Source organism: Cladophialophora bantiana (assembly GCF_000835475.1).
Source record: "Cladophialophora bantiana CBS 173.52 unplaced genomic scaffold supercont1.1, whole genome shotgun sequence".
NCBI lineage: Eukaryota > Fungi > Ascomycota > Eurotiomycetes > Chaetothyriales > Herpotrichiellaceae > Cladophialophora > Cladophialophora bantiana.
The window spans coordinates 1836663-1864432 of NW_015971575.1; the positions used below are offsets into that span (position 1 = coordinate 1836663).

A 27770-nucleotide genomic window follows, 5' to 3' on the forward strand; every position below is an offset into this window, starting at 1 on the left:
GATCGACAATTTGAGTAATCAATAAACCTGAGTGTCGGCCATACAAGTCGTCGTCATGCCCTTCTGAGAGGAGGCAAAGAAGTGAGAGAGTTGGTCCCCAAGCTGGTTGCCTTCGAATACATACGTGAGCGTACACGGCAATCCAACAGGCGATCTTCGAAGCAGGGTGCAAGGCCCGCGGCTCGCGGCTTGGTTCCGGCAGAGGCAAGGCTCTTCCGCAAACAACGCCCTCCTTTGTATCCCCCCTAAGCGCCGCCCATCTTGCAGCATGGCACGAAAGGTGGTAAGGCTGATCGAAGCATCCAGCGCAGCAACGACCGAACCATCGCAGCCTTTTAACAGAGCTCGCAACCCGCGGCGTTGTCAGGGCTTATTCAGCGCCTGTAACTATTATTAAGGATTCGTAGGTCCTCCGTACCTGCCTTGCTGGCTCACGGGAGGATCGAAGCGAGGATCCTTCGCCTCATACGAACGAATATGCATGCTATTAACCCCAGCAGGGGCCTACGAGGTGTTCTCGTACTAAACAAGGCAAAAAAAATCAAAAAAAAATCAAAAAGAATTAGAAGTCTGATTGGAATCTAGGGCCTTTTGTTTTTGTTTCAATTTGATCTGATACAAATCGCATCTGTCTCGGTCTCTCCCTGTCTCGCTCGCTCGCGCTTGGATAGCAAACTATATCTCGGGGTGATTGATTGATTGATTAGGCAAGAAATCTTTTTCGCTTCAGTTCTTCTTCTGGCAAAACGAAAAAAAAGGGAAGGGCACAGAATAAAGAAGGAGATTTGAGAGAGAGAGAAAAGAATCCGCCCCAAATTGATCGGTTTTGTGTTTGGGCCGTTCAAGGTACTGGGTAGTCGAGAGGAGGCTGTACAGTTTTCTTCTTCTTGTCCCCCCCGTTCTCGCGAATGGTAAAGGGCACATTACACCCACTCATTCGCTGTTCGGAGTAATAGTAGCAAAAGCAAGGGAGTCTTGCGACCTGTCTGCCCTTCTCATGCGTACCCTTTCCTATTACCTCGTTGGTGACTCGTTGCACGCAGCAGAGGCAGTGTTGAAGAGGAAGGCGGTAAGAGGCAAGGGACAAACAAGCGATTAATTCTCTGTCCTCCAAATCTCGACCACCCATCTTCCGTGTCTTGTCTTGGGGGGTGTAGATCCTGGTCCGTGACTTAAGAGCGGAAGGTTAGGTAATCCGCAGCCTATGTTTGCGCAAATCATGGCTGGTTAGTACAAGATTCACAGTGATCGTTCGAAGTCAAGGATATGAAGACTTCCCGAAGCAAGTCCTTGGCTAACCGATGGCGACATGCCGAAACTCACCTTGTCAATATTATAATCAAACTTTTCCAATGCCGCGAGGCTTTCCTCTCGTGACCACCCCATTGCGGTCAATCTCTTCAAGATCGGGTCGTCGTGTTCCGTACCCGTGCTCAGCGCTCGACCAGGCTGAGGTCGTTCGGCTTTTGATCGTGGCGGCGGGGATGTCTGTGCTGGCACGACGATTGCGGGCATGGGAGAAGAAACGCCCGACTGTCCTTGTGGTGAAGAAGGTATGGAAACCTCAGCGGTCGATGTCTGACTTTGCGGAAAATCAGCTGCCGGTTGCGATGAAGCGTTGTTGTTCGCGTTCGCGTTCAAAGGGGCGAAGAGGGCGTCCCAATCATGCGAGACAGGAGAGGTCGCCGGCTGTGCTTGCTGGGGACCACTCGATGTTGTCACCGGGGAATAAAGATCTTCATGTCCGACCTTTGGGCCCCCGTTCGTGACTGGGCCGGAAAGGAATTGTTGGCGCGCAGGCCGTGGAGGCGAGTCGAATGTAGGATCAAACTCAGGTGCACCATTCTTGGGGGGACTGAAGACGCCACCTTCGTCGTCATCGTCATCATCTTCATCTTCCACTGGTGCAGTCCCCACCCCCGAAAATGCCAAGTCGAAGTCAAATGGCGCACCTGCTGTGGACGGTGGTGCTGTGGCCTTGCCATCCGAGGGACTCCTTGGCTGAGCTTCAGGACCATATGCTGGTGGAATGCCACCAGGCGGAGGCCCAGGATGACTAGAACTTCCAGCCGCTGGAGGCGGTGAAGTAGGGTCTTCTCGCTCTGGTAGCAAACCCTTGTACTCTCGAGGGAACTGTGTCGGGTTGTCCTCGGGTACCGAATCTCCATAAGTGGGAGGGGATTGTTGAGATTCTACCCCTGGCAGCGAGCTAGCATTAGATAATGCGCCAGCCATGGCAGGGCGCGGTGATAGTGTGTTGTTCGGCTCAGGCGCGACCTCGGGTTGTTTGCCCGTCCTAACATCATTCGGGCTCTCTCGTGGTGGAGACCTTGTATTGAAGTCGTCGTCGAACTTCATGGGTGTCTCGTCTTCGCTATATTCACTGCTATCATCATCATCGCCGCCCAGTTCCTGAATGGCGGGAAATTCTTCGTTTCCGCCCTTCGGTTTGTCCATCTCGGCAAAAGCGGAGTCAAAGTCGGCAGCTTTCTGAGATGCTGAGCGTTGATGTGCCGGTCCCCCGAAGAAGGCGTCAAAATTCTGCTCGGGAGCCGTGGAGGGCGCCGACGGTTGCGCAGTGGTGGGTTTATCGCCATTGGTTGTGGCTGCGGCAACGCCTACGCCAGCGGCCAGAGCTGCGGCGCCGGCTCCAGCGGCGATGACAGTTGGGTCGACGCCCGGAGTGTCCGACCGTGAACCTGGAAACGCCCCAGGAATATCCTTCACTTGGTCACCTGAAGGTTTGCCGAAGGTTTCTTCGACCGCTGTTTCTCCGCTGGAGGGCTGAGGCAGGGTTCTCCGAATAGATTCCTGTTCCTCATCGGCTGCTGCAGCTGTGAAGATGTCTTCAGTTGAATCCTTGTGCTCGGCCGGGCTAGCGGTGGATGAGGGAGTTAATGCTTGAGGGGTTTCACCGGGGCTAAGTCTGCTGGCTGGCGCGGCGACCTTGACCGAAGAACTGATGGAATCCTCTCTCTCAAGTGGTCTGCGGAAAGGAAGTGCTGTCGAACTGATCTGTCGGGACTCTGGCGGAGCTGGAGGCTCAACAGCATCCCTCGGCGTAGATGAAGAGACTGGGGAATCAAGCTGCGGAAGATTTTGTTGCCCAGCTGGAGTTGACGGCTGGCCCGAGAAAGAGGTTGCGGGAGCGGGAGCGGCGGCAGCAAATGATGGTCCGAATATGCTGTCGAAAGCACTCTGGTTGTCCTTTGGCTCATCCCCGCCGACCGCAGGTGGGAAAGAGGTGTCTGTCGTGCGCCTGAAGAACGGATTGGAGCTTGTGGATGGCGCAGGGCTTGCAACAGGAGGGCTTTTAACCGTTGGCATTGGGATATTTCGAGTTTCTTCCAACTCCCTTTTTGACACTTCGGCTTGCCGAGCCGATTCTTCAGCCTCTCGCCGAGCGTCTTCAGCTTCCTTTTGAGCAGCAGCGATCTCGGCCTTTATTCTATCTCTTTCGGCCTCGTTAGTAGCTAGCTGCTTCTTGTTGATGGCCACCAAACCTTTCTGTTGTCTCGCATCGGACTTGAACTTCTCGAGCTGCGGTTTGAGCTGGTCGATCTCCTGGTTCAGCTGCCGTATGCGTTCCTTTAGCGAGGCATTTTCGCGTTGATCGGATTCCAGGGCTGCACGAAGTTGCTGGTGTTGGGTAGCAAGATCTTGGTGAGTGCCGTCAATCATGGCCATTTCTTGCTGCAGCCGTTTGGTATCGTTCTTGGAGGTCGTCAATTGTTCTTTGAGCACTTTGACCTCCTGGACCTCCTTTTCGTAAAGAGATCTGAGCTGCGCGAGTCGACCTTCAAAGGCTTTCTTCTGAGCTGATGCGCTGGACAGCTCTTGCTCCGTTTGTTTTCTCTCTGTTTGGAGCTCCGTCATTTGCCTTGATAGGCTGCTGACTTGGTTGGACAGATTGCCTAGTTCGCTGGTCTCGTTTGTAAGTTTCGAACTGATCTCGGGATCCGCATCCCCGAGAAGGTCATCGGGTTGCGATTTCGGTTGCGGCGCAGGCGAACCGGTCGATTGAGGGATGATACTTTGGCCAAAAGAGCTGGTCGGCACAAATGGTTTGAAGGTTGTCGCCGTCGTCTGTGGCGTCAAAACACCTGGGGGATTAGCGAAGGGCCCAGCATCAGTGCCACCCGTAGACTGGGGGGCTTGAACAGGAGCGACGGCAGGAACTGTTGGAGCAGGACCGAACGCATCGAGACCGAACAAGTCGTCAGCAGCAGAGCGTGGCTTTGTCGGAGCGGCATTTTCGAATGCCGGGGCCGTTGGCTGAGGCGGAGGGATCTGTAGCTTCCGCATGCTGGGAGGAACAAGAGCGGGGGGAAGAGTGGAAGGCAGAATTCCCCGTCCATCTTTTGTTCCCCGTTGTTGTCGGATCAAGTACATGGCAACCGCAAACTCGTCCCTGTTCAGTTGACCTTCGGAGTTGATGTCCGCTAAATCCCAAATTTGAGCCAGGATCTCTTCCGGTAGCCTAGCATTGCCAAAGAATTCGACCGCTTGCTCTCCGGTGATAAAGCCCCGTCCCTGACGGTCAACAGTTGCGAAAATACTGTCGAATCGAGCTTTGTCGGCTGGGGTTATAGCCCATGGCTCTCCCGTCGATTGCGCCGACAACGAGAGCGGTGTGCTTACTTGTGGCTGCCTGGTAATGGGACTTTGTGGACGGGCACTATAGTTCACCCCGGGGATGGCACTTGAGCCTGGGCGTGAGCCACTACCTACTCGGACAGCAGGTCGGCGGGTTGCGGCCTCGTAGAGGCCTGGAGGAAGGGTGCTAGGAACGCCGCGCATCTGGCCCGATCTGTAGGAAGCCAGGAGATGCATGGCAATCACGAATTCGGTGACATCCAAGGAGCCCCGACCCTGTGTGTCGGAAAGGCCCCATATCCGTCCGAGCACCTCGTTGGGCAGCCTTGCTTTTTCAAATATTTGTTTGGCCAGCAAACCTGAGAGCAATCCATTTTCCGCGCCTGATTTCTCAAACATGGTCGAATATTCAGCGACCTTTTCTGGCGTTAGGGCTGGCACACGGATTGGAGGAGGAGCTGCCGGAGTAGGGCTGGCCGGAGGTCCAGTCGATTGCTGAACGATGGGGTGTGAGGGTTGAGGAGGGTGAGGGTGTTGAGCCGGTTGCTCGGATAGGGGAGTGTCAAACCGCGGGAGAGGCGCGGCTGGGATTGTTAGCTGAAGGGTCTTCAGATGGTCTCAACGGGTGCGTACTCTGAGTTGCAAGGTGGGCCGAAGGTGAACGGCCATTTTGCGCATGGCCGATAAGTCGCAGCACCACCCCGAAGCCTGCTGGCGTGAGGAAGCCTCGATTTTCAGTATCGGCAATCTGCCATATCTGTAAAAAGTCAACAGCAGCGCACCGAAAGCGTTCAATCGCTCTGACCTGTCCTAGCACATCCGGAGCCAACTTCGTCCGCTCGAAGAATTTCACGGCCACATCTCCAGAGACAGCTCCGAACCCATCGGGGTCGGCTTCTTTCAGGAGTTGGCTGTAGACTCGCTTCTCTTCGGCCGTTAAGTTGAGATTCGGATGCCCTGGAATTGAGCGTGTCAGCGGCCTAGCTGGACGAACACCCGCTTGAGCAGGAGTGGCGAACCTGAAGCTGCTGATCCAATCGTCTCCGCCATGACCGGGTGCGATAGGGTTGTTGCGCGATCGGGATATTTCTAGAAGTCGCGCATTGACGGCATGAAGATGCGAAGGTCACGCTCAGGTAGAAACAGAGATGACGCGCAAGTGATTCTGGACCGAGCTTAATGAAAGAGATAACTTTTGGCAGGAATACAAGGATGTCGTCAAAGGCCTCTAAGGAAATGGCTGGAAGTCTTACGGCGGCGAGACGGATGGGAGAGAGAAATGGAGATGAGAAATGAGAGATGGGGAGGATTGCGATGACGAACGAGGAGCCCTGGGAGCATGCGGCTGCCAAGCCTGGAGCTCCAGAGCTGGAGGCGCCATTCATGAGCTCCAGGGCTTGGGTTGGGGCTTGATGCTGTTCCGAGCTCAAGGAAGGTGACCAGCCCTTTACCTAGGCTCCACTAGTGTAAAGAAGATTAAGCATCAACACTCACCCAGAATCATCTTCAAGAAATCGTCTGTCTGCAAGTGACTGGTGGTACCGGTGGTGCTGGTGATGAATGGCCTGCGTCAATTATGCACGTCTAATGCAACCTATGCCATGTTCTGTCTCACAGAGACTACCTTCAACAACACAATTTCACTCCCAATTCTTCGTGGTCGGGCACCCAGGATTGACTGAAATATCCCTTGCTCCTGCACTCCTTGCAATAGTCTTCAACATGTTCAGCGAGAAGGGCAAACACGAGAGGGTATGTAAACTAATGCTCAATCTCCGCCTCGTCTCCCTCCTCGATGGAGTCGCTGGCCACTTCCTCGTAGTCTCTTTCCAATGCTGCCAGATCCTCACGAGCCTCGGAGAATTCACCTTCTTCCATCCCCTCACCAACGTACCAGTGAACAAATGCACGCTTCGAGTACATCAAATCGAACTTGTGAGACAGAGCAGACCATGCCTCAGCAATGGCAGTGGTGTTGGAGAGCATGCATCTGCAATTCGGTCAGCGGACTGAAGAGTGTCCATGGAAAGGCGACTTACACTGCGCGGTTAACCTTGGCAAGATCACCGTTGGGCACCATCTGGGGAGGCTGGTAGCAGATACCAATCTTGAAGCCAGTCGGGCACCAGTCCACGAACTGAATTGTACGCTTGGTCTTCAGAGTGGCGACAGCCTGATGGACGTCGTTGGGAACCACGTCTCCGCGGTAGAGCAGGCATGTTGCCATGTATTTGCCGTTGCGAGGATCGCATTTGACCATCTGGTTGTTGGGTTCGAAGCACGACATCGAGATTTCTTGAACCGAGTGGGCCTCATGTTGTGCCTTGGCCGCTGAGACGACGGGTGCATAGGCAACAAGAGGGAAATGGATGCGTGGGTATGGTACAAGGTTGGTCTGGAACTCGGCGAGATCGACATTCAAAGACCCATCAAATCGCAGGGAGGCAGTGATGGAGGAGACGACTGTTTCTTGGTCAGCTAGGTCGTGTCAAACGTGAGAAGTGATGACCACCTTGGGCGATGAGTCTGTTCAGGTTTTCGTAGTTGGGTCGCTCGATTCCTAGATTGCGTCTGCAAATGTCATAGATTGCTTCGTTGTCTACCATGAAACTGCAGTCAGAATGCTCCAATGTGGTGTGCGTTGTGAGGATCGAGTTGTATGGCTCAACAACGGAGGTGGCGACTTGGGGGGCAGGGTAGACGCAGAATTCCAGTTTGCATTTTTTGCCGTAGTCCACGGAAAGACGTTCCATCAGCAAGGCGCCGAACCCGGAGCCAGTACCACCACCAAATGAATGGAAAACAAGGAAGCCCTGAAGGCCACTGCAGTTATCGGCCACACGGCGAACCTTGTCCAGCACTTGATCGATCAGCTCCTTGCCGACGGTGTAGTGCCCTCGAGCGTAGTTGTTTGAAGCATCCTCTTTCCCAGTGATCATCTGCTCGGGGTGGAAAAGACTGCGGTAGGTGCCGGTCCGAACCTCGTCAACGACATTGGGCTCGAGATCGCAGTAGATGGTTCGGGGGACATATTTGCCGTTGCCTGTACCAAAACAATCAGCGATGAAAGGCCAAGGATGAAATTCAATGCCGTACCTGTCTCGGAGAAAAAAGTACTGAAGCCCTGGTCTGGATCGGCGGCTTTGCGTTCTTCGGTGAGGTATCCATCGGGCTGGCTCAAGTCAATTTGTGGTTGGAGCCAGCGAAGAAAAAGGGTGAACCACTCACCTGGATTCCGTGCTCCAGGCAATATAGCTGCAAGAGTCAGTGCTTGTCCGAAGGCCTAGATAAGGATCACTGTTTACCTCCCAGCACGAGTTGGCAATTTGACAGCCAGCCTGGCCAACTAGGATTGCAGATGCAGGGTCAGCGTGTTGTCACAATTTCTCTGGACAGGGGGCTTCGAAGGTTGGTCAGGAACGCGTGCTTGGGGCATTCACGTACCATTCAAGCTGATGACTTCTCTCATGATGATGGGGTTCAGGAAAGGGACGAGGGGGAGATGAAGGATAAGACTGTGAGATGGAGATGGAGAGATGTTGAAGAGGGCAACGGCGAGCAAGAGCAGGAAGAATCAAATGTTGATGGAGCCGGAGTGTTGGCAAGCGGTTGTAATTGTGGGGTGGCTTTGGTGGATTGTTGACAACTTGACAGCGCGCTGTCTCCTGCTACTTTCTTCTCCTTCTTTCACCGCCTGTCCCTGCTGTCTCCAGCCAATCACATGCTCACAGCCCCCGACTCCACAGGTTCGCGTCACAGCCAATCATATGGCCGAGGCCCGAAGCTTCACCAAATATCAAATGTGCTTCCACCACGCACCACCATCATCTTTCACATCTCTCACCAATGGCATATCAACTCCTCGTCTTGTGGCTATTATGGCCTTACTGTGCCTTTGCCAACGTGGAGAAGATCATTTTCCTTGCTCCTCCCGCTGAAAATCTACCCCAAGATGCAAGTATCGACAATCTGTTTCTGACACGCCTATCTGAACAATACCCAAGTGTCAGAACTCACATCAATGCAAGCTTCCCGAGCCCAGACTCTCCGAAAGGAACGCAAAATTGGTTCCTCATCGAGGATCTTCGCCCGGAAAGACGATATGAGCTTCGAATATGTTGGCTGGCAACCGTAGGCGATCCCTCTCTGCCACAATGACCCTAGCTGACTTTTCCAGCAACCTACATCCTTCTGGCTCTACACGCACTCTCTGGATTATACTTTTGCCACTCCCGACCTTCTGGCATCGTTGAGTGAATACGCTTATGCGCGCCGTGCACAACTCGGCCCCGACGATACTCAGGCGCTCCTTCTCCGGAAGCCCAAGGTTGGTACCGCCAATACGGGGTCAACTTTCCTCTTCCTCCAGGTGTTCGCCGCGGCAGACTATTTTAGCTTGAACCAGACTCTGATGGAGATGGTGCCCCCGGTGGCCGTCGACGTGATTTTAGACCCATATATTTTCAACATCTTGCCCAAGTCACTCGCTTCAACGGGGTTATATCTCCTCGCGGTTGCGGTGGGGGCGTGGTTTCTCTCCGGCTGGATTGTAAGGCTCTTAGCCAGCCCTGTAGCCAAACAGGGTCAAGGGAAACTCAACAAGTCTGACTGATGCTATTCATGTCCTGACCATCGAGAAAGGATCCTGCAGTTGATCGAACTCCGTCATCAACGAGAAGAGAGGAAACTCTTCAGTGTACGAAGGGAGACTCGGTATGCCGGAACCATCCGGTGAGAGGTAATCTGCCTCTGGTATCTGCCCGAAATCGGTGCGCGGCAAAGGTGGAATAGGATCAACAGAATCCTCGCCATTGCACGCCAAAACGCCAGAGGTGGTCAATACAGGGCCGCGGCTCTCAGGCGGCATGTCAAATCGTAGCTGCCAAGGTGGCGCGGAATCACCGGACTCTTCCGGGGCATCAAACAGAGGAGCCGCGTTGTCGTTGTTTGGCGCAGCTTCTGAGACCGAAACCTGACTGGGGGTGTGATTGCCGGTAGTCGCTTTGCTCGAGCCGGCACCGTTTGTCTTGTTGATTGGGTCACCGAAAATGTTGTGGATGTCCTGCCTTCGCTTCTGCATTTGCATCTGGTCCCGCCTTCGGATATGCTCAATTGCGGCAAGGCGCAGATAGCTGGTTATCTCATAGTGTCGACGCGCCGACATGTCATCCTTTGCCATAATTGTTAAGATGGCTTCTGCTTGGGCAATGCTGCTGAGCAACGGAAACGACTTGTCGAAGTCACCAAAAATGGCAAATCCGATCACCATGGCTGATATGAATGTGCTGTTGGTGATCATGAACAATCGCTTAGGTACTCCCGGAGTATGAACAATATCAGTCGCAATTTCGATGCTTCTCAGTGCAGCGTCAATGCATGCCTCACTTAGAGTCATTGTCACCGAGTTTCCTGCGCTGTCCTCGTCTTCTGGACGACCTTTTATCTTTGAGGATACCTTGAAGATCAGAAATGGCCTGGTCAAAAGGATAATCGACCAATAGTAAGCACCCTTCAAGTGAGCGATTCCAATTGTCTGTCTCAAGGTCGGAGCAGTGGAGCCGCCTTTCTGGTCCAAGCTGTCGGCTTGCAGGCCTGCCGGCAGCTGCATAGTCCAGTCTCGATATTGTCGACTGATGCTTTCCACGAGCTGAACAGAGACTTCTCGACGACAATAGACCTCGTTCAATATCCGCTCAAAGATGAAACATATCCTCAGTGTCGCCGAGGTGTTGCGTCCATTCATCTGGATATCTTCATAGTCTCTCGTCGATCGGTTCCAAGACACACTCCCACCATCTACTTCCGACGTTGCAGGCGGTCGGCCCAGAGAACCGCTCATATAGAGATCAAGGACACGCAAACTCTTCCACACTCGCTCCCGCGCAAGCCTTTCTCTCGGCTCGAACAAGTTTGATATGTCGCTTCTGTGCAACCCTAGAGCGTATGCGGCTCGAACCGCGATGCCGAGCAACATAAAGGCGCCATTTCTTCTCACGGCAGACAACATGTAGAAGGTGATCAGGGCATAAGCCTGGATGGTCAGGACGCTGGGATCTTCCAAGAAACTCGAGACCCCGATCTCTCGACCGCGCGAGAAATAGAACTCTGCCTGATCTAGGTCGGTCGCGCTGCGAGTCAACGCCCCGATGGCCATGACTAGATAATAGATAGAACTGTTGAAATCCGTTTCAGCGGCAGGATCGTGCGTCCATGCGCACAGATGCTGGGTGATATCGTCAGGGTCAAACAGGTCAATCACGCCACTCGACGCCAGCAGATAATGCTTGATCAGATCCTGAGCCTCAGCCAAGGTGGGCTTAGGATGTTGCGATTGTGCAGGCGTCGGCGCCTTGGGCGGCGGAATGACTTCGCACATGGCATGTCGAAGAGGATCCGAGGTCAGTTGACACTCCCCGATCTCTGCTTTGACCAAGCGCCGGATATTCTGGACAAACGCCAGGTTGCTCGAATCGCCTACAAAGATGAACTTGCCGCGACCATCGCGGAGCAGTCTGGCCAGCTTCGGCACCGGCGCTCTCGAAACGAGTGCGTCCGGGTCTTTATCGTACTGGGGAGATTTGGGAGCACTTCTCGAACCGGACAGTGTCAGAAGCGATTCGATGGCGATCTCGGCATCATTGGACTCGTTCAGAGCATCCTTGAGAGTAATAGGATGGGACGACGCAATGCTGCTCTGGCGCTGTGAACCTCGCTTGGAGTAGGCCTCTGTAAAGATGCATTCATCCTCGCGGCAACGCCGCTTGCAGAGCAAACAGGGTCTATTGCCGTCGCACTTCTCCTTGCGCCGCTTGCAGGTGTCACAAGCCCGTGCCACTCGTTTTCGGTCTTCATCTTTCACGCGTGGACGAGGCATGACATGCTCAGAAGGCCAGACAGTCAGCCTTGTAGCCTTGCGTCGCCGCGTTCGATGACTCAGGGGTCGCTTTCCGGATGTTTGATGGGTACAGGTGGGCGAGAGAAATCGGATGCAGCACCTCGTGGAGTTTGGGAAATCGAAGTTTTGGTGATCAGCTGGGAAGCGTCGGAAGCGGGCGTGAGAAAAGTTGTGGGGGAGGGCGCGCAACCTCGCCCCCTAAATTTGGGCTGGTGGGCTAGTGCGGCGCCCCTCACTGCCCAGATTTTTTGGCTAGCGAGGCAACCTGCCTTTCGCCGAGGATGGAGCCTGGACAAGTCGCCTCAGTCAAGGTTCGCGGGGAAGGCCCAATCGCGTGAGACGTAAAGGTAAAGCGGGCAGTTTCCGGGCACCTCAATGGCAGGGGGCGGCAGGGGGGTACCTGTATGCTAGATGCATTTTGAATTGGGATTGAAAGTCTTCATTTATACAAGAATTGCGCATCATAAATCAATATGGTCGGCCCCGTTGCCATCCTCAAAAGCCGTGGCCCATGCCCTCGGTCACCAGCGCTTCACCAGATTCTCATTGGGCGCTCAATGGCGCCATCAAAATGTCATATTTCAGTTCCTTCTTGGCCTTCTCGTCGCCTTGCCGGGGCACGAATTCAACGATCAGAGAATCCTTGACCGCGAAGACAGAATCATCATCAAGATACTTGCTGTCCTTGTCGAAGATTTGGGTCGTAATGGGCTTGTAGCCCTCGGCCAATACCTGTAGGTCCGTCAACTGGCTGTCTTTGGAGACAGGAGACGTAAACACTCACAATGAAATGGATGTGTGCGGGTCGGTACGGATGTCTGTCGAGCAGTTGCAGCAGTTTGCCCGCTGGCCCATCGTATGGAATCGGATACGGGGTCGGCCTCAGGCAGTAGAAACCGTACTCTCCGTTTTCATCCGTGAAGAACTTGCCGCAAAGGTTCGACTTGGGCTGATTCTCGTCCTGCTGCTCGTACAATCCTGCAAGGTCTTTGTCAACCCTCCCTTCCGGACCACATGATATTGACGAAACCTACCATTCGTGGACGCCTCCCAAACATCAACTGAAGCATTGGCCAACGGTTTCTTAGTGGTCGCATCCACGACCCGGCCGTACAGGTATACCACTTCGGCATCCTCTGGAGTATTGGTGGAGATACTGTCGCCCTTCTTTCGAATCGTGTGGTCGGTCTGGAAGAAGGGTCCGAGAATAGCGCTCTGGGTGGCCAGGTCGGCAGCTTCGGCAGCTTTCTTGTATGTGATTTCATCCACGAGTCTGCCGCAGTCAGCATGGTCTTTCCAGAGACAATGTAGAGGGTGGCCTACGTCTCCAAGCCGACGACATCACACACCAGTTGACCTTCATTTCTTCTGTCGTTGCTCATTTGGCCCGCCCAATTGATCAATTGGACACCCTCAGCCCACTCGTCCACTGTCAATTCAACCTCTCGAGCAAAGTCGTGGAGATGTCTGGTCAAGCTGGTCATGATTTCGCGCATGCGAGGGGAGGTCTTGGGGCCCATGGCATTGATGACATTCTGTGTGAAGTTGGGGTCAAAGCGCGAGGCGCCGGCTTTGCTGTCAGCGTTCATCTTGGACAAGAATCGAGGATTGAGCTGAGGGATGGATCGGAGTTCGGGACAGAGTTCGACGGCAGCGAAGGCAAGGCGTCGAGCTAATGGAGAGAGCTGGATGTGAGGCCGAGAAGAGAATGGAAGACAACAACCAACGTTCGTCGCGGGAAGGAGGATCTCCGCGCTTCAAATAGGATTGGCAACTGCCATGAAGTGTTTCGTGGAGAGGCATCGTGGGCATCAGAGCGTGGAGATCGCGCCCCTGCGAAACTGGTCAGCGCAGCCGTCATTGGAGGCCACGGCCACAGATCATACGAACTTCAATGTACGAAGTTTCAACCCACAGCATCCCACAATACCCCGCCCCGAACACTCCCTGCATCGGATCCTGTGCCGCATGTTGCCAAGAGGCCCTCGCCCCCTTAAGCCTACAACCTGACTAGCCCGAGACGGGCTAGGCTTCACGAGCTAGAAGCAGTGGCCTTGCCCAAGACAGCTAGCGCAATGCCGCCGCTTGGAACTCGGATGCAAGCTACGGCACCAGGTAAGAAGTCGTCTACAAGTATTCACTTCCCACCGGCTCCAGCTTCGGGACGCGCACTCGCTTTTTTCTCTATCGTCCACCTCGATTTCATATTATCGGCCTGCAAACTCGCTCATGACGATGCTCTTTCTGTGGCGTGACGATCTAGTTCGCTCTTCTGACACTCCCAATCTTCCGTCAAAACTTATTATTAAACAGGACGGAACAATCCGCTGGCTGACCTGATCGTGTATGTGGACTGACCACCTTCTCCTCAGCAGCTTGGCCTTTCAAATCTGGAGTGCCGGATTATCTCATATCCATCTCCATGACAACGTACCTTTGCCTCATTTCTTGCTGTTCATCTCTATGCGGAGTGGCAGGATATAGAGGTTGGCACATCCCTCGCCCTTCAGTGGCGCATCTTTAAACCAGAGAGTGGGTTGGGAAAGTCGGCTCACACGACGGGGTGCAAGCTCCTGACCACACGAGCAGGATGTCAGCTTCCACAAGGCTGTCCTCTCCGAGCTGGTGACATCCGCTGCAAGGAAAGCAAATCATGTGTTCCTCCTGGGTTACCGGGGTCATACCGTGCTTTGCAGGACAGTCATCGCTACTCTGAAACCGCCCAGACCAAGATCATAGCTGCGAAACCAAGAGACACTGAAACGTGCCCATTGAGCAAACGGCGAGGAGGAAAAGAAGCCCTTCCACAACATCTGCTACACCGTTTTTCGACCCGCCAACTGACAGTCGAGATCGACATCGGCCATGTTACCAGCCTTTGACTTCGTGGCACCAATCTGAAGGCAGCAATGGTTCAATGCCGTGTTACCAACCGATTGCTCTCAGTTGTCTGACTGTCTCGTCTTTCGCCCGCAGACTTGTTGCACATGATTTGCTTGCTGTTGCTCTGTGGTGGCCATCCATCCTACCAAGATGGAGTGCAGATCTCGTCCACCTATCCCTTTTGTAACTACGCAGACTTTCTTTCTTCACAATGCTTCTAATCAGCAGGAAGAGCCTAGTTATGCATCGCGTTCGGATAGATACTAAGCGGCCGCCATTTGTGTCTTGCCAGAATGTCACCGAGAGCCTTGTCCATACCAGCGTCCTCAGCAACAACACAGTCTCCTTCCAAGCCAGCTTCCAGTCCTAAGTCCGGAAGTACGCCAAAACGGTCTCCGCCGTCATCCCTCAACTCCTTCGACGTAATTTCACCTCAAACTCTGCCGCCATGCACACCTCCACGGCCGCCTCGACCGAAAATCTCCCTACCAAACCTTCGTCCGATAATTCTCCTCTCGCCACTCGCAATTCCGCCGCCTTGTGCCCACCGTCTGCCAACGCCAGGCGATTGTGACGCATCTGATAGATTCTCAGACGATGTCTTTGCGTCGCTGCCGGAACATTTGCGGACCTCCCTGATTCCGCAGGTAGGAAGGGAGTCGCAAGGCTCGCCTTGCAACAAGGAGCCACTACCCAGGCGAATCCGCCGTTCATTACCTCTGCCACCATTTGCGGACACGAAAGACCCCTACGATTTCTGCACCATTCTACACCAGCCTCTCATACGCCTCTCACCCCAAGACCAAAGTCGCCTAGGCCCCAAGTCCTCCACGTTGAGCATCGAAACAGGTTCCGGCCCTTCACCAGACAGAGTCAGGGCAATGAACAGCTTTGAACGCGCGATCGATCAGAGCCGGCCCCGTGATTTCCATCGAGGGCTTCCAACCCTGTCTGAACCAGTCCAGACATCTCCTTTCACAGCAAGCCTATCAAGTCCGCGCGATAGCCCTTCTTCGTTCTCAACCGCCCCGAAACTCGAATCGGGTACGGGAGACCCGCGCCGGCTACGCCTGGGACTTTGTCATCCCTACCAACACGGCCTCTATGTCGAATGGCATGACCAAACTCCTCCTCTAAAGTCCTGGCATATCTTGGTCATCCGTCACAGACGTTTCCTGCGTATGGCGTGCACCGTCCTGTTCGTGATCATGGCGGCGACGGCTATAGCGGGCGGCGTGATTTGGAAGTTGACAACGGGTAAGTCGTTCATTCCTCTCCCCCTTTTGAGCTGTTCCAATGATTACCGCCTTTCTTGACCTCGGCGGAATGGAGGGTCGGTGAGAATGGAGGCCGCGCCGCTACATTTCTAACACTTTTATTTCGGGGGGGTCTTTTTTTTCTCTCCCTAAGACTCAAAAACCGATGAGGACTTCATGCTAACAGTGGATATCTGATTCTAGTAGACCGAGTTGATAAAGAGAAATAAAATGCTGGTTGCGAGACACTCTTTTGGAACACTTAATATGGCGTTTCCAGCGCCCCTTGTGAGACACAATTTTACTCTCGGAGTCCATCTGGCATGGGCACCTCTAGATGGCGTCTCAGAAAGGCACAAGCGGCTGAAAATAGGACTAGGCCTAGCAGATCCAAGGACTTGTATTCCCCAAGGCCTATCCTACAAATAGATGCCCTTGAGGCGAAATGCCTCATTTCTTGGCCTTCACCTTCTCCTTTGTCTTCCTGCCCTTCTGCTTAGCCTCGACGCCATCTTTCCTTCGAAGCTTCTCCTTGGTCTGTCCCAGCTTTTTGCGATCCGCAACTCTCGGGTCCAGTCCTCTGGCCTTCAGCCATTTCTTCTCTGCCTGCTCAATGAGTTCCTTGTCCTCCTCGTCATTGAACCCGCCGAAATCATCATGCGCAACAACCGCCAGCCCCTCACCCCCAATACCATTGGCAGTTGGTTTTCCATCTCCGTTGGTGATCGTGGCTGACTCTGATTCATCAACTCTGTTCATCTTGTCCGCGTTCTTCGGCGTAGGCCCCGTTTTCTTCAACTTGCAGACAAAGAACCCGTCCACGTTCTCTCGATGAGGGAAGTACCGTCTAGTCAATTTCATCCTGTCGTCGAACTTCTTGTTCATGTAATTCGTGAACCCTTCGGATCCAAAATTGCCCAATCCCGTATCGACGATTTTGGCATTCGGTCGTTTCCTCAAGATGTATTGCACCACACCCTCATTCTCTTCCACGGTGACCGAGCAGGTGGAATAAACAATATAGCCACCCGTTTTGCTGTTGTGGTCTGTCGAGTCAATGGCTGCCAGGAGAAGTTGTTTCTGCAAGTGTGGCAGAGCCAGGAAATCACGTTCGTTTTTGGACGTCTTCACACTGGGATCTTTGCCGATGACACCCGTGCCTGAGCAGGGTGCATCTAATAGCACACGATCGAAACCGCCGAGGACTTTAGGAAAAGCCTTTTGGGCATCATAATTACAGACAATGGTGTTTTTGCATCCAAGTCGGTGAATATTACCGATAAGACCTTTGGCGCGCTGGCGGTTGGCGTCGTTCGCAAACACCACGCCGGTATTCCGCATCAAGGCCGAAATATAGGTGGTCTTTCCGCCTGGAGCAGCAGCCATGTCTAGAATGCGCTCATTGGGTTGAGGGGCAAGGGCCATCACAGGGAGGAATGACGAAGCGGCTTGAAGAATGTAATGCCCAGCTAGATACTCAGGTGTTGCACCTAGCGGTACAGGTGCCTCGAAAACCTGCAGACCGACTTTGGACCATTTCCCGACCGGCTCCAAGACAACTCCTCGATTGATCAGTGCTTGAGCAAGCGTGCGTCGATTTGTGCGCAGGGTATTTGTGCGAAGGACGACCGGCCGAGGTGTTTCATTGGCTTCAAAGAAGGCAAATGCTTCGGCCGGGGTAAAGAGCGAGAACAGCTTTTCAGCAAGAAATCGGGTATAGCCGTAGTATACACAGACGTCGGAGAGCAGCTGCTCGGTGTAGTCAGTCCGCGATTTAGCTTTGTCGGCCAGCTGTGAGAAATTGCCCAAGATACGGATGGTCTCAGTCATTCTCGTGCGGATGATAGATAGATCGGGAGCAAGGCCATGCGAGGTCACCGAATCCAGCACACCTTCGTCTTTGGCAATATTTGTCTGTAGCGCTGCGTCTTCCAACTCTTGTTGCGCTTCTGCATCCTCTTTTGCCTGTTGTTTGTCAAGTTTCCGCGAAAGGCCTTCGATGTTGGCAGCAGTGAGTTTTGCTTCGGCGTCAGATTCGCCCTCGTCGTCGGAAAACATGCGGCGCGGTCGGTCCTCTTCGTCCGAGTCAAAGACGGAGTCGTCAGAGATTTCACCATCGAGGTCTGCCTGTGCCAGTTCGTCATCCTCTTCTTCATCTTCGTCCTCCAGGCCGGATAAAGAGACAGTATTCAATGCAACTTCGGTAGCATTGAGATCGCTCTCTTCGCCTTCGTCCTCCTCGTCCCCATCCACCCCCTCGGAAGTAGCAGGTATGGGAGGGGGGACGGTTATTTGTGCATCGTTGTTTACAAATTTGGCTTTCCTCTTTGCATTTGTCTTAGCCGGCGCCGTTGCAGTGTCATTCCGAAAGGCCCGGTCGAGTTTGACGAGTTTCTTTGAGGCATTCACAGACACAGGCGGTTTCTCGTCCGACTTCCTTCGTTTTCGGGAGGGTTTTTCGGGCTCCTCGGTGGTTGACTTGCGCTTCAAATTAATCCCCAGTTCCTCAAGAGTTGCTGGGGGACCTTGCTTCTTCATACGGCGTCCCACACCCATTGTGTCTGCCGTCCGAGTGCGCGACTGCGGTGAGGATGAAATTTGGAGAGAAATCTCGGCGGAAAAAATTGAGTTAATAGCCTCGCCCACTGTCGGTTTTGGGGGGGTTGGCCCGTATTGGATTCCGCCTAGAGGGGTCTAGCGTCTTGATGACTTGGCCTAGTGACAAGGCTAGTAGGCTGCGGGCGCCATTGGGCATAGGGCAGGCATAGGGTTCCCTAGAGATTCTAAGCGACCATTTTGGGCGGCACCCAGGCGGCCATCCCCGCTCCCCCGAAAAGAGTACGACCCCGCCACGGTGCACTGTGCCACCACACAGACTTGTTACTCCGTTCTGTCCGTACTATCCGCCCTGGCGACCCTACACTCTCTGCCAGCCCATTCCAGCTGAACGGCCAGGCGAATCCGAACTTTACTCTCTCTCCAGGCTGGAACGTCCCTCCCTCGGGACGCTTTGGCCAGTGGACCTGGAGCAGACAGGGATGGACTGCTTCTGCAGAATGGGTACAGGTCACACCTTGACCCTTCTGTGACTGGCCTCTCGTAATTCCAATTCCTCGAGAGGCGAGGCGAAACAGTCCCCTGTCCTGTCAATTCAGGTCCGCGTTCAGCTCTTCTGTTCCAGCCATCACCAAACACCCCTGCTCTACATCGTCCCAGGAACCTTTGGTATATGTCCCTTTGGCCCACCATGTCACAGAGGACCGGTCTGTCCCCGTCCAATGTCTCTGAAGCATCGACCTCGTCGCAGCCCTCAGTCGCTCAGCCTTCCAGTTCTGGGGAGACCACTTCGCCCGAGGCTAGGAAATATGTTACACAGGCTTGCCAACCCTGTCGTGCCAAGCGGTCAAAGGTTGGTCCCACCCGCCGACATTAGGCAAAGAGATGACTTTGAACCCTTGTAGTGTGATAACGCCCATCCCACTTGTTCGGCCTGTGTAGGACGAGGAACCCTATGCGTCTACTCCGACGTCGACCGTCGGAGAGGCAAACTGAGGGCGAACGAGACGGATGCTTTACAGGAGAGAGTCCGCAAGTTTGAAAGCACTATCAACACCTTGACGCACGGCTCGGATGAGGAGGCTTACGAGTTGCTGAGAAGGATGAGGACTAATCCACCTCAATCTCCAGGAAGCGATGGGTTGGCCGAGTGGACACAGGTTCGGGAGAAAGATGTCGAGTTCAATACACTGGTAAGTAGAAATCTGTCTGTGCTGACAGGCCTGAAGATAATGTAGTTTCTGCCCCTTATTGTACGAGAGCTGGACGTGAGCCAATGCCTGTCATTGGAGTTGTAAGTCTGTCCACGTCCTGCAAGCTAATATATATGACCAGGCTGCACGGGTCTACACGGTCAACGACCTGCCGCCGGAAAACTTGATCTTGTATGGCATCAGAGCATACTTTAACTACACATATACACTCTTATATATCTACGAGAAACAGGAGATAGACGACATCTTAAACAGGGTATACCGGACGCATGAAGCTGTCGACAACGCGACTCTGTGCGAACTCTGCGCTCTAGCCGCGGTTGGAAGCCATTATGAGGGTGATAAGTTTGACGGACCGGTCATGGAAGCCTTATTCCATACCGCGACCATTTATATGAGTGACTGCATCGAGTCACAGTTCCTACGAGGCATGAGGGTTATCCTGTGTCTCGGTATTATCTCATCCATGACAAAGCGTGCGAGTGCTCGTCTATCGATATGTATGTCATCGCTAGAATCTTCGAGATCTGGACAGCTGACACTGTTCTAGCTTCGGGGTTGAGACTGGCTCGGTGGGCGCGTTTGCAACAGCAAGATATCTTGCCCCGGGTTGCATACAGGAAAGTCTACCGGTCGCTTGTCTTTATGGAATGGTGGGTGGATTTTGGTGACTTTGCGTTGCCGGAACTAATGTTCGTAGCTGGTTAGCTTCAAGCCTCGGGTATGAGCCTGATCTCAATAACGACGAAGCGGAGGTGAGTGACTTGAGGTGAAGCAACATCCAGAGGCTAAGCAAGTGCAGTTTACGAGACAAGAGATCATCGAACCTCAACCGACAACCGAGAACCGCATCCAGGCCGAGATATGCACGGTCGGTCTCATGATGGCAGGTATCCTGCTGGATGTCTACAAGTCAAGTTCGGTTGTGTTCGCCATTGTGGAGAAGCATTCGAGGATATTAGGTGATTGGCAAGAGCAACTACCGGACTCGATGAGACTGGATGCGCTTGTCCCAGGCCACGGAAATGGGTACTCGGAACCGGAACGACGTGCCCTTATTTTCGTTCACATCACGTTCCTTGGAGCAAAGATGATGCTCCAAAAGCGACTGTTGGTTGAAATGGCCAACTGTCGAATGAAGAGACGATGGACTCTAGATGGGACACTCAGGCAAGGCGAGAGCATTCAGGGGGAATGTGTCGAGGCCGCCGAACTGTGTGTTCATCTCCTTGATATACTTGGATACACCAGACACAAGTTTCGCAGATGTTGGCTCTGCATGTAAGTTGTAAAATCACAAGGCCGAATATATCTCCAGGAACAAAAGCACTAACACTTTCATCCCGCGCAGTGGCCACGCCTTCAGCGCATGTAGCGTCCTGCTATTCGCGGCCGCCCAGCGACTCCTGTACGACCAGAGAGACAAGGTCGAGGGCTACCTCGCAAAGTCGCAGGAATGTATCAAGATACTGGTCAACTGCAGCGTTGTGGACCGTGTCGCCAATTCCTTGCTTCAGATCGTCCGACCGCTGCACCAGGATCTCCAACGACTCGCCAGTACCGAATCCAGCAGTCGTCCTAAGAGCGGAATCTATGACCTACTCGAGAATCCACACGCAGACGGTACCAGTACTCCCTCGTCCACCGCATCTGGACGTGGATGGTCGCCAGTGGCGCAGCAGTACCAAGGATCCAGTAGCGAATTCAGCGTCATGACGCCAACAATCCGCAGCGCCGCCATTCCTGCTATGCAGAACGCGATCGAAGTCCTGGCGAATCCGTTCGGCCATTCAAGGAGGCTCAGTCATACTGATTCCTTCGTCGCGGGCGACCCTAACGTGCCGAGGAGGTGGAATTGATCGGCCACCCCGAAACGGTACTAGGCAGGGGTTGTTGATGGCGGGAACCCTGCCCAGAAAGATTGCCCAGGAATGTTACCTAGGTACTCGTATAAAGTTGGAAAATGAAGGCCCCTTAAAGGTTGGTTGCCGAATTAGACTTTGGTGGCTTGCGAATCGAGGTGCTCCGGATCTCGAAAGTATCTCGGGGCGTTTCGAGGATCGCAAAATATACTCCTTGTCAGGAGAAGGAATAGTACTTTAGAGCACTACTCGAGTGAGAAAGATATGCGATGTGATGGGTTGATAGATGGATGGATGGAGAAGGAATAGTACTTTAGAGCACTATTCGAGGGACGAAGATATGTGGTGTGAGGCAGAAAGGAATAGTACTTTAGAGCACTATTCGACGGATGAGATGTGATGCGACGAGGAAGAAATAGTACTTGGAGCACTATTCAGGGATGAAGATACGAGATGCGAGGGAGAAGAAATAGTACTTTAGAGCACTATTCGATCGAGGAAGATATTTGATGTGGCCGATTGATTGATAGATGGATAGACGGATAGATGGATAGATGGATAGATGGACGGGTTGATCGATTGACTGACTCGCTGCTATGAGGAAACGAATTGACGTATTGATTGATTGTTTGTTTGTCTCGCTGCTATGAGGAAGATGGAGTATCCCAATTTTTGGATGAGAGTTGTAGAGAGGCAGGCAATAACGGCAAATGATGGCAATAGACGGTCATCGCCCATTAAACCGATAATCTCATGAACGCTTTCGCACAATAATGCAAATGATTCTGGTCTCAAATTTTCGACTTCTTCTTTCCGCTGGTTTTCGCTCAACCGCAGGTCTTATGCCAAGAGATGACGCCCCGTTCTCCTGCTTGATCTGGGACCTTGCGCTATTCTCGACCAGACTGGGTATCCAACCCCGTCTTCTACCTGCCGTTTCCTCAAATCAGTCAGTTACTGACCATTTACGGGCCCGACAAGTGGTGCCGGAGAGTTCGGACCTGAACTCTTCTTCAGGTGAAGCGGAAACGGATAGTCGTCGGGTTCCTCTTCCTCACTAGGACATAAGTCAGTCAATGTGCAAGACGGGCAGAAAGGGCGACTCACGGTAACCTCCATGCAATGTAATCCTCCGTGCTTAGACCCTCTTTGCCCTCTTGCAATGAAGCAAAATCACCCGGCGTCATCATACCGGTTCGATCTCGGGGCGATCCGGGCACTGAGAGTGGTCTGGAGATCTTCTGTTCGGTACCTCCAATGATATCGTCGAATTCATCAGCGTCAGTGAAGGAGGCAGGATAAGCGCGGCGCAAGGCCAGCTGTCGAGCCTTGACATATTCCATGCCCATGCGCTTCCAGTCTAGAAGATCGCTGAGTCGCTCGGTGCGATTTCGTTGATTGATGCGTTGCCTCCGGGATTTGTTGGCGAATTCGTACATGTAGTCGGTTAGTTGGTTGACTGACTCGTCCACACCCTTTGTTCGTCGGTCCACAATATAGATGCCGTAGTCAGAGGAGTTCTCGATGAGTTCCTGGAGCGAACGTTAGCCGCCATCGTCGGGGGGAGGATAAGAGATATTCGAGGGTTTGACTCCTGCAATGCTGCAAATTCGTTTCCTTGGACACTCACCTCCATATAACAACCGAAGCCTGACAGGTTAGTGGTGATGGACGGCACCCCCATGACTGTGCATTCGGCCTGTGGAAGAATTAGCGTCAACCACGTGTGGGCATTGTAGGGGAATACATACGGGCGTATATCCCCAGGGCTCGTAATAGGAAGCAAAGACACCAAGGTGAGTACCTCGCACAAAGTCATCATAGTCCAAAGACAATACTGGGTTCGCCGAGTTCAAGAACTCGGGGTGGAAGATGACTTTGACACGATCGTGGGTGTTGTTGAAGAGTTGAACGCGTCGTAATTGATTGAGGACAGGATCCTCGGAATCATTGACCATATTGTGGGTGACAATGGGCGGAAGACCGTGACGTTTCATGGCAAAGAGTCGCCGTCTAAGCATGACCCGATCGGCTGGAGTGATGAGCTCCCTGTCGTCCGGCATAGGATCTCCTTCCTTCCAGTGCACAGCCCTCTCGAACAACCTTCGACCGATACCATGCTGAATGTTGGAAACGGTGTCGGCCAGAGATTTTGTCACAGCCTGACCCTTGAGCGACTCAACCGAGAGTGATGTCGTTTGGGCGGGCATGATCAAAAATGCGACAATAGTGGTCTTGCTGCCCGAGCTTTGCATACGATAATTCAATCTAGCCAACGACTCAATGAACATATCCACGCCCTTGTTCCGGTATTCATATCTGCCAGCAGTGAAGTAGTAGAGCGTGTTGTCCAGGTCGAAGTCCAAACGACCATAGAAGTGTCCCCGGACGAATTCGTGGATCTTTTCTTTCTGTACGGAATGAAGGTTTTGGAATTCATGTACCGCGGAGAACTTCTTGACGTTCAGGCCGTTGGGAAGGACCCCGTCAGGTTTCCGCTTCAGCAGGTGCTCGCTTTCGAAGGCAGTGATGTGGGAAACGGTCGTGAAGACATCGGCGGAGTGAGCGGATGCTCGTTCGATGCAATAGCGGTGGTAAATCCCACGTTTTCCCGCCTCCGCATCCACATCGAAGTATTGCAGATTGTTGTAAAAGTCGACAGAGCCAGCGCAGAGGTACCGACCGAGGAGGGTTGCGTGTGTTGTGAAGATGGTGGTCAAGTCCATCTGGCGCTTCTTGGTCAATGGGAGAGCCACTCCAGAGAGCCATTCGTGGAAGTGAGCGATGACTGCGCGATCGGTCTCGCGGGCGATAAACTAGCACCCGTCAGCATCAATAGGGATTGATTGTCATCTTAAGCACCTACTTCGCCCAAGAACCATGCGACCAGGTACCCAAACACGATGGCTTCGTTCGTTTCGTGATCCCCCGCCGGGGAAGGGATGCCAGCTGCAGCCCATAGGTCTCCCTTCCATTCATCCAGCCATCGGTAACCGGTTCCAGTATTGATAAGGAGCACCCTTGGAGCGCCCTCGATGAGCCACCGACCGTACATGAGCTCAATGCCGCGTTCTTGCATGGATGAAATGGTTTCTCGAAGAGGGCCCGGCGGGGGATCAAGAGTTTCAACTTCAACTGCGGCCTGCGAGTGTCAGTCAACGCTTGCATGAGAGGTTCATCCCACGTACCGAGTTCTTGTTCAGAGGGCCAATGAGCGTATATCTCTCGCCATATTCTGCTGTTGTCACAGGAGCTTTGGACTTGAGCACCGAGTAGATGCCACCGACTGGCCCGAATTAGCACATGCTCTGGATATACGACGGGATATTGGGTACCTCGATTAGCAACCTCTGTTGCAACTTCAAAGAGTAGGTGGTTCTTTATATCTCTCTTCTTCTCTGTTTCACCGTTCATCTTGCCGGGTCTGATCGCGTGTGCGTCGTGTGCAGAGCAAGGTACGCGGCGTCTGTCAATTGGGCGAGACCTGCTGGCCAAAGCTTACCCCACAGCGAGCGGAAGCTTGCAGGCAGGATTCGCAGCTCAACAACGGAGTGATGTGAGGTCGAAAAACAAACGGCGAGAGGTCGCAGAGCTGTAATGGCAAGCTCAACACAACAAACCCCGTCCGGCAAGAAGATGCAACAGATGGCAAATCCGTGAATGTGTTACGAGGGCAACTGTTGAAAGAAATTGAGGCAGGCTGGGGGGGGCGATGGCACCACAACAAGCGATCTCTGGGGTGGATGCCCGAGCGTGGTGAGGGAGGGAGGCTCCACTGCGAGACAAGGGAGTAAAAGGTGAATTTATTGAACTGAGATCTGGCAGCAGAGCTTTCTTCGAACTCAAATATTGGTGACAGCAAGGACCCAAAGTCAATGTGAGGACGGCCAAAGGGTTTGATCAGAAAAATGCGCGGTAGTCACTTCAAAAAATGGGATAATCGTAGGCAAATGACGGCATCAAAGCAAATCATACGACTGTCATTTTTTGGGCGGCGGGTGAAGCTCTGTCCTCTGCTCTGCCACAGCGAGGGAGGGCACCAGCTGCACCTCCCAATGCACAATGACGCCTTGCACGTCACTTTAGGTTGCGGCCTCCCGGTTTAGGCCTAGGCGGCTCATCCTTAAGCGGAAAGCTGCCTTGGCTCCCCCCCTGCGGGCACCCAGTGGGCACCCAGTGGGCACCCATAGCACCCACCAACACACTCTGCAGCCTCTGATTGAGGGAAGTTACCCCCAAACTTCGGCAGGGAGCTTTCGCCCCGCATTCTCTCTCGCGCATTCTTTCCCTCTTTCCCAATGTATTGTGACAAATGTGTGAAACGAACCCTGCTTGCCCGCCTCGCCCGGTTGCCATGCGAACCGAATGCTCTTTGGCTTCCAATTATATTGCTCGATGACTCGGTTGAATCTCTACCGAGGGTCTTCAGTTTCAAGCTTACAAGCACATCTCGGAGTATTCTGGCGATCGTTCGATCGGGTCGAGATGCTGTATCGTCGTCTTTGTCGTCGCCTTTAACTTCGATTCCGTTGCTCGGAAACAGCTAGCATCATGGAGGCGAGAAAAAGCTTGCGATGGACGGTGATCTGGTACTTCATACTGATGTGGTCCTCAGGGCTCACCGATGGCTCTGAGCAGAAACCCATCACGCAATCCGCCAAAAAGCCGAACATCATCTTCATCTTAACCGATGACCAGGATCTCCATATGGATTCGCTGTCGTATATGCCCTTCTTGAAAGAGCACGTGGCCGATCACGGCACTGCCTTACAGAGGCATTACTGCACCGTGGCCTTGTGTTGTCCCTCAAGGGTAAGCATGTGGACGGGCAAGGCTGCGCATAACACCAATGTCACCGACTTACATCCTCCTTGGGGTCAATATTGTCCTTTTGTCTATTTCAGATCGCGCATGAAACTCACTTAAAGCAGGTGGATATCCAAAGTTTGTCAGTCGAGGCTTCAACGACGCATACTTGCCTATCTGGCTCCAGGATGCCGGATACAACACTTACTACGTGGGCAAGTTGTTCAATGCTCAGAGTACGTCCAATTACGACAAGCCCCATGCAGCAGGATGGACTGGCTCCGATTTCCTTCTTGACCCATATACGTATGAGTACTACAATGCCACCTTTCAACGCAACCATGACCCCCCTGTTAGCTATCAGGGTCGATACTCGACGGATGTTATTGCGGAGAAGGCGCTAGGATTTCTTGATGATGCATTGAAGGTGGACAGGCCGTTCTTCCTCACCATTGCGCCGACAGCTCCTCACAGCAATGTGCATATCAAGGACGACACGGCAGAACAATCTATGGCGCGCCCCGCTAGACGCCACGAGCACCTGTTCAAGGACGCAAAAGTCCCCCGGACTCCCAACTTTAATCCTGACAGACCGGGTGGTGCTTCATGGATCCTCACATTACCCCTGCAGAATCAGTCAAACCTCGACTACAATGATGAGTGGTATCGCAACCGCCTTCGGGCATTGCAAGCTGTTGATGAGATGATTGACGGCATAGTGAACCGCTTGGAGAAAGCTGGCATGTTGGAGAATAGCTACCTTTTCTTCTCAACCGACAACGGCTACAGCATCGGACAACATCGAAGGCAACCCGGAAAACAATGTGCGTTCGAAGAAGACGTCAATATTCCTCTTATCGTGCGAGGGCCCGGCATCCCCAAAGGCTACCGCACGGAAATTGTCACTTCGCATATCGACCTTGCGCCCACATTTCTAAGCCTCGCAGGTGTCTCGGAAGCCGAAATGACAAAGTACGAACTGGATGGCAGTGTCATACCATTGCACGCCTTGGACTCGGTGCTTTCAGAGCAACCATGGCCACAAGAGCACGTCAATGTAGAAATGTGGGGAATCATCATGTCCGAAGGGAGATACGGCTATATTCTCTATCCCAATCATACCTACAAGGCGCTGCGGGTTATTGGCAACGGTTATGATCTGTTGTATACCGTTTGGTGCAGCAACGAACACGAACTGTACGACATGACGAAGGACCAATGGCAGATGGACAATATCTACCATGCAGGAAGCAGATCTTTCAACATTGCCACGCCTGCCGCAGGGTTGAGTAGCCAGTCGCCTTACGCTCCCTCCCTTACAAGCACAGGGCAAGTTCTCTCAATTACGAACGTCAGCACCACGATATCCCGCCTCGTATCCCGCCTCGACGCCCTTCTCTTGGTGCTGAAAACTTGCAAGAAGGACGAATGCCGGTTTCCATGGTCCGCCCTCCACCCCGCCGGCGGTGTGCGCAGCCTCCGAGATGCGTTGGATTCAAGATTCGATGAGTTCTATCGCACGAGGCCGAAAGTGCAATATGAGCGGTGCGAAAGAGGATACTTTCCTGCCAGCGAAGGTTCGATGTGGGACGACGGCATGTCTTTCAGAGCAATGGAGCATGAAGTGTGGACAGGCCCTTGATGCGGCAAAACGATAAAATCGCTCCTTGTTGAGACATGCCCCTTCTCAGAAACTCTGGTC

General features: G+C 53.2%; 9 protein-coding genes across 9 annotated transcripts; 3 read left to right on the forward strand and 6 right to left on the reverse strand.

Annotated features, from left to right (window-relative positions):
• Positions 1–1239: 1239 nt before the first annotated feature.
• Z519_00668 (uncharacterized protein) lies at positions 1240–5646 on the reverse strand (the record flags this gene model as incomplete). Its single annotated transcript, XM_016758425.1, has 4 exons — positions 1240–5180; positions 5230–5353; positions 5402–5553; positions 5616–5646. The coding sequence occupies 4 exons, from the start codon at positions 5644–5646 to the stop codon at positions 1240–1242; spliced, it is 4248 nt and encodes a 1415-aa protein (XP_016625674.1).
• Positions 5647–6357: 711 nt separating this feature from the next.
• Z519_00669 (tubulin alpha chain) lies at positions 6358–8065 on the reverse strand (the record flags this gene model as incomplete). Its single annotated transcript, XM_016758426.1, has 7 exons — positions 6358–6586; positions 6636–7059; positions 7109–7639; positions 7693–7768; positions 7825–7851; positions 7902–7942; positions 8041–8065. The coding sequence occupies 7 exons, from the start codon at positions 8063–8065 to the stop codon at positions 6358–6360; spliced, it is 1353 nt and encodes a 450-aa protein (XP_016625675.1).
• Positions 8066–8442: 377 nt separating this feature from the next.
• Z519_00670 (uncharacterized protein) lies at positions 8443–9208 on the forward strand (the record flags this gene model as incomplete). Its single annotated transcript, XM_016758427.1, has 2 exons — positions 8443–8727; positions 8774–9208. The coding sequence occupies 2 exons, from the start codon at positions 8443–8445 to the stop codon at positions 9206–9208; spliced, it is 720 nt and encodes a 239-aa protein (XP_016625676.1).
• A 6-nt stretch (positions 9209–9214) lies between these two features.
• Positions 9215–11470, reverse strand: Z519_00671 (uncharacterized protein; the record flags this gene model as incomplete). The annotated part of the gene is made up of 1 exon (XM_016758428.1): positions 9215–11470. One exon carries the CDS (start codon positions 11468–11470, stop codon positions 9215–9217), a length of 2256 nt encoding a protein of 751 aa, XP_016625677.1.
• Positions 11471–12034: 564 nt separating this feature from the next.
• On the reverse strand, positions 12035–13080 carry Z519_00672 (uncharacterized protein; the record flags this gene model as incomplete). The annotated part of the gene is made up of 4 exons (XM_016758429.1): positions 12035–12223; positions 12276–12469; positions 12526–12764; positions 12815–13080. The coding sequence occupies 4 exons, from the start codon at positions 13078–13080 to the stop codon at positions 12035–12037; spliced, it is 888 nt and encodes a 295-aa protein (XP_016625678.1).
• A 3000-nt stretch (positions 13081–16080) lies between these two features.
• Z519_00673 (ribosomal RNA small subunit methyltransferase B) lies at positions 16081–18186 on the reverse strand (the record flags this gene model as incomplete). Its single annotated transcript, XM_016758430.1, has 1 exon — positions 16081–18186. One exon carries the CDS (start codon positions 18184–18186, stop codon positions 16081–16083), a length of 2106 nt encoding a protein of 701 aa, XP_016625679.1.
• Positions 18187–18877: 691 nt separating this feature from the next.
• On the forward strand, positions 18878–21259 carry Z519_00674 (uncharacterized protein; the record flags this gene model as incomplete). The annotated part of the gene is made up of 7 exons (XM_016758431.1): positions 18878–19039; positions 19092–19379; positions 19522–19900; positions 19951–20053; positions 20101–20155; positions 20203–20681; positions 20752–21259. 7 exons carry the CDS (start codon positions 18878–18880, stop codon positions 21257–21259), a joined length of 1974 nt encoding a protein of 657 aa, XP_016625680.1.
• A 957-nt stretch (positions 21260–22216) lies between these two features.
• Positions 22217–24676, reverse strand: Z519_00675 (glycogen [starch] synthase; the record flags this gene model as incomplete). Its single annotated transcript, XM_016758432.1, has 7 exons — positions 22217–22319; positions 22370–22794; positions 22893–22961; positions 23014–24078; positions 24129–24404; positions 24451–24548; positions 24598–24676. The coding sequence occupies 7 exons, from the start codon at positions 24674–24676 to the stop codon at positions 22217–22219; spliced, it is 2115 nt and encodes a 704-aa protein (XP_016625681.1).
• A 1137-nt stretch (positions 24677–25813) lies between these two features.
• On the forward strand, positions 25814–27710 carry Z519_00676 (uncharacterized protein; the record flags this gene model as incomplete). The annotated part of the gene is made up of 2 exons (XM_016758433.1): positions 25814–26138; positions 26194–27710. The coding sequence occupies 2 exons, from the start codon at positions 25814–25816 to the stop codon at positions 27708–27710; spliced, it is 1842 nt and encodes a 613-aa protein (XP_016625682.1).
• Positions 27711–27770: the final 60 nt, after the last annotated feature.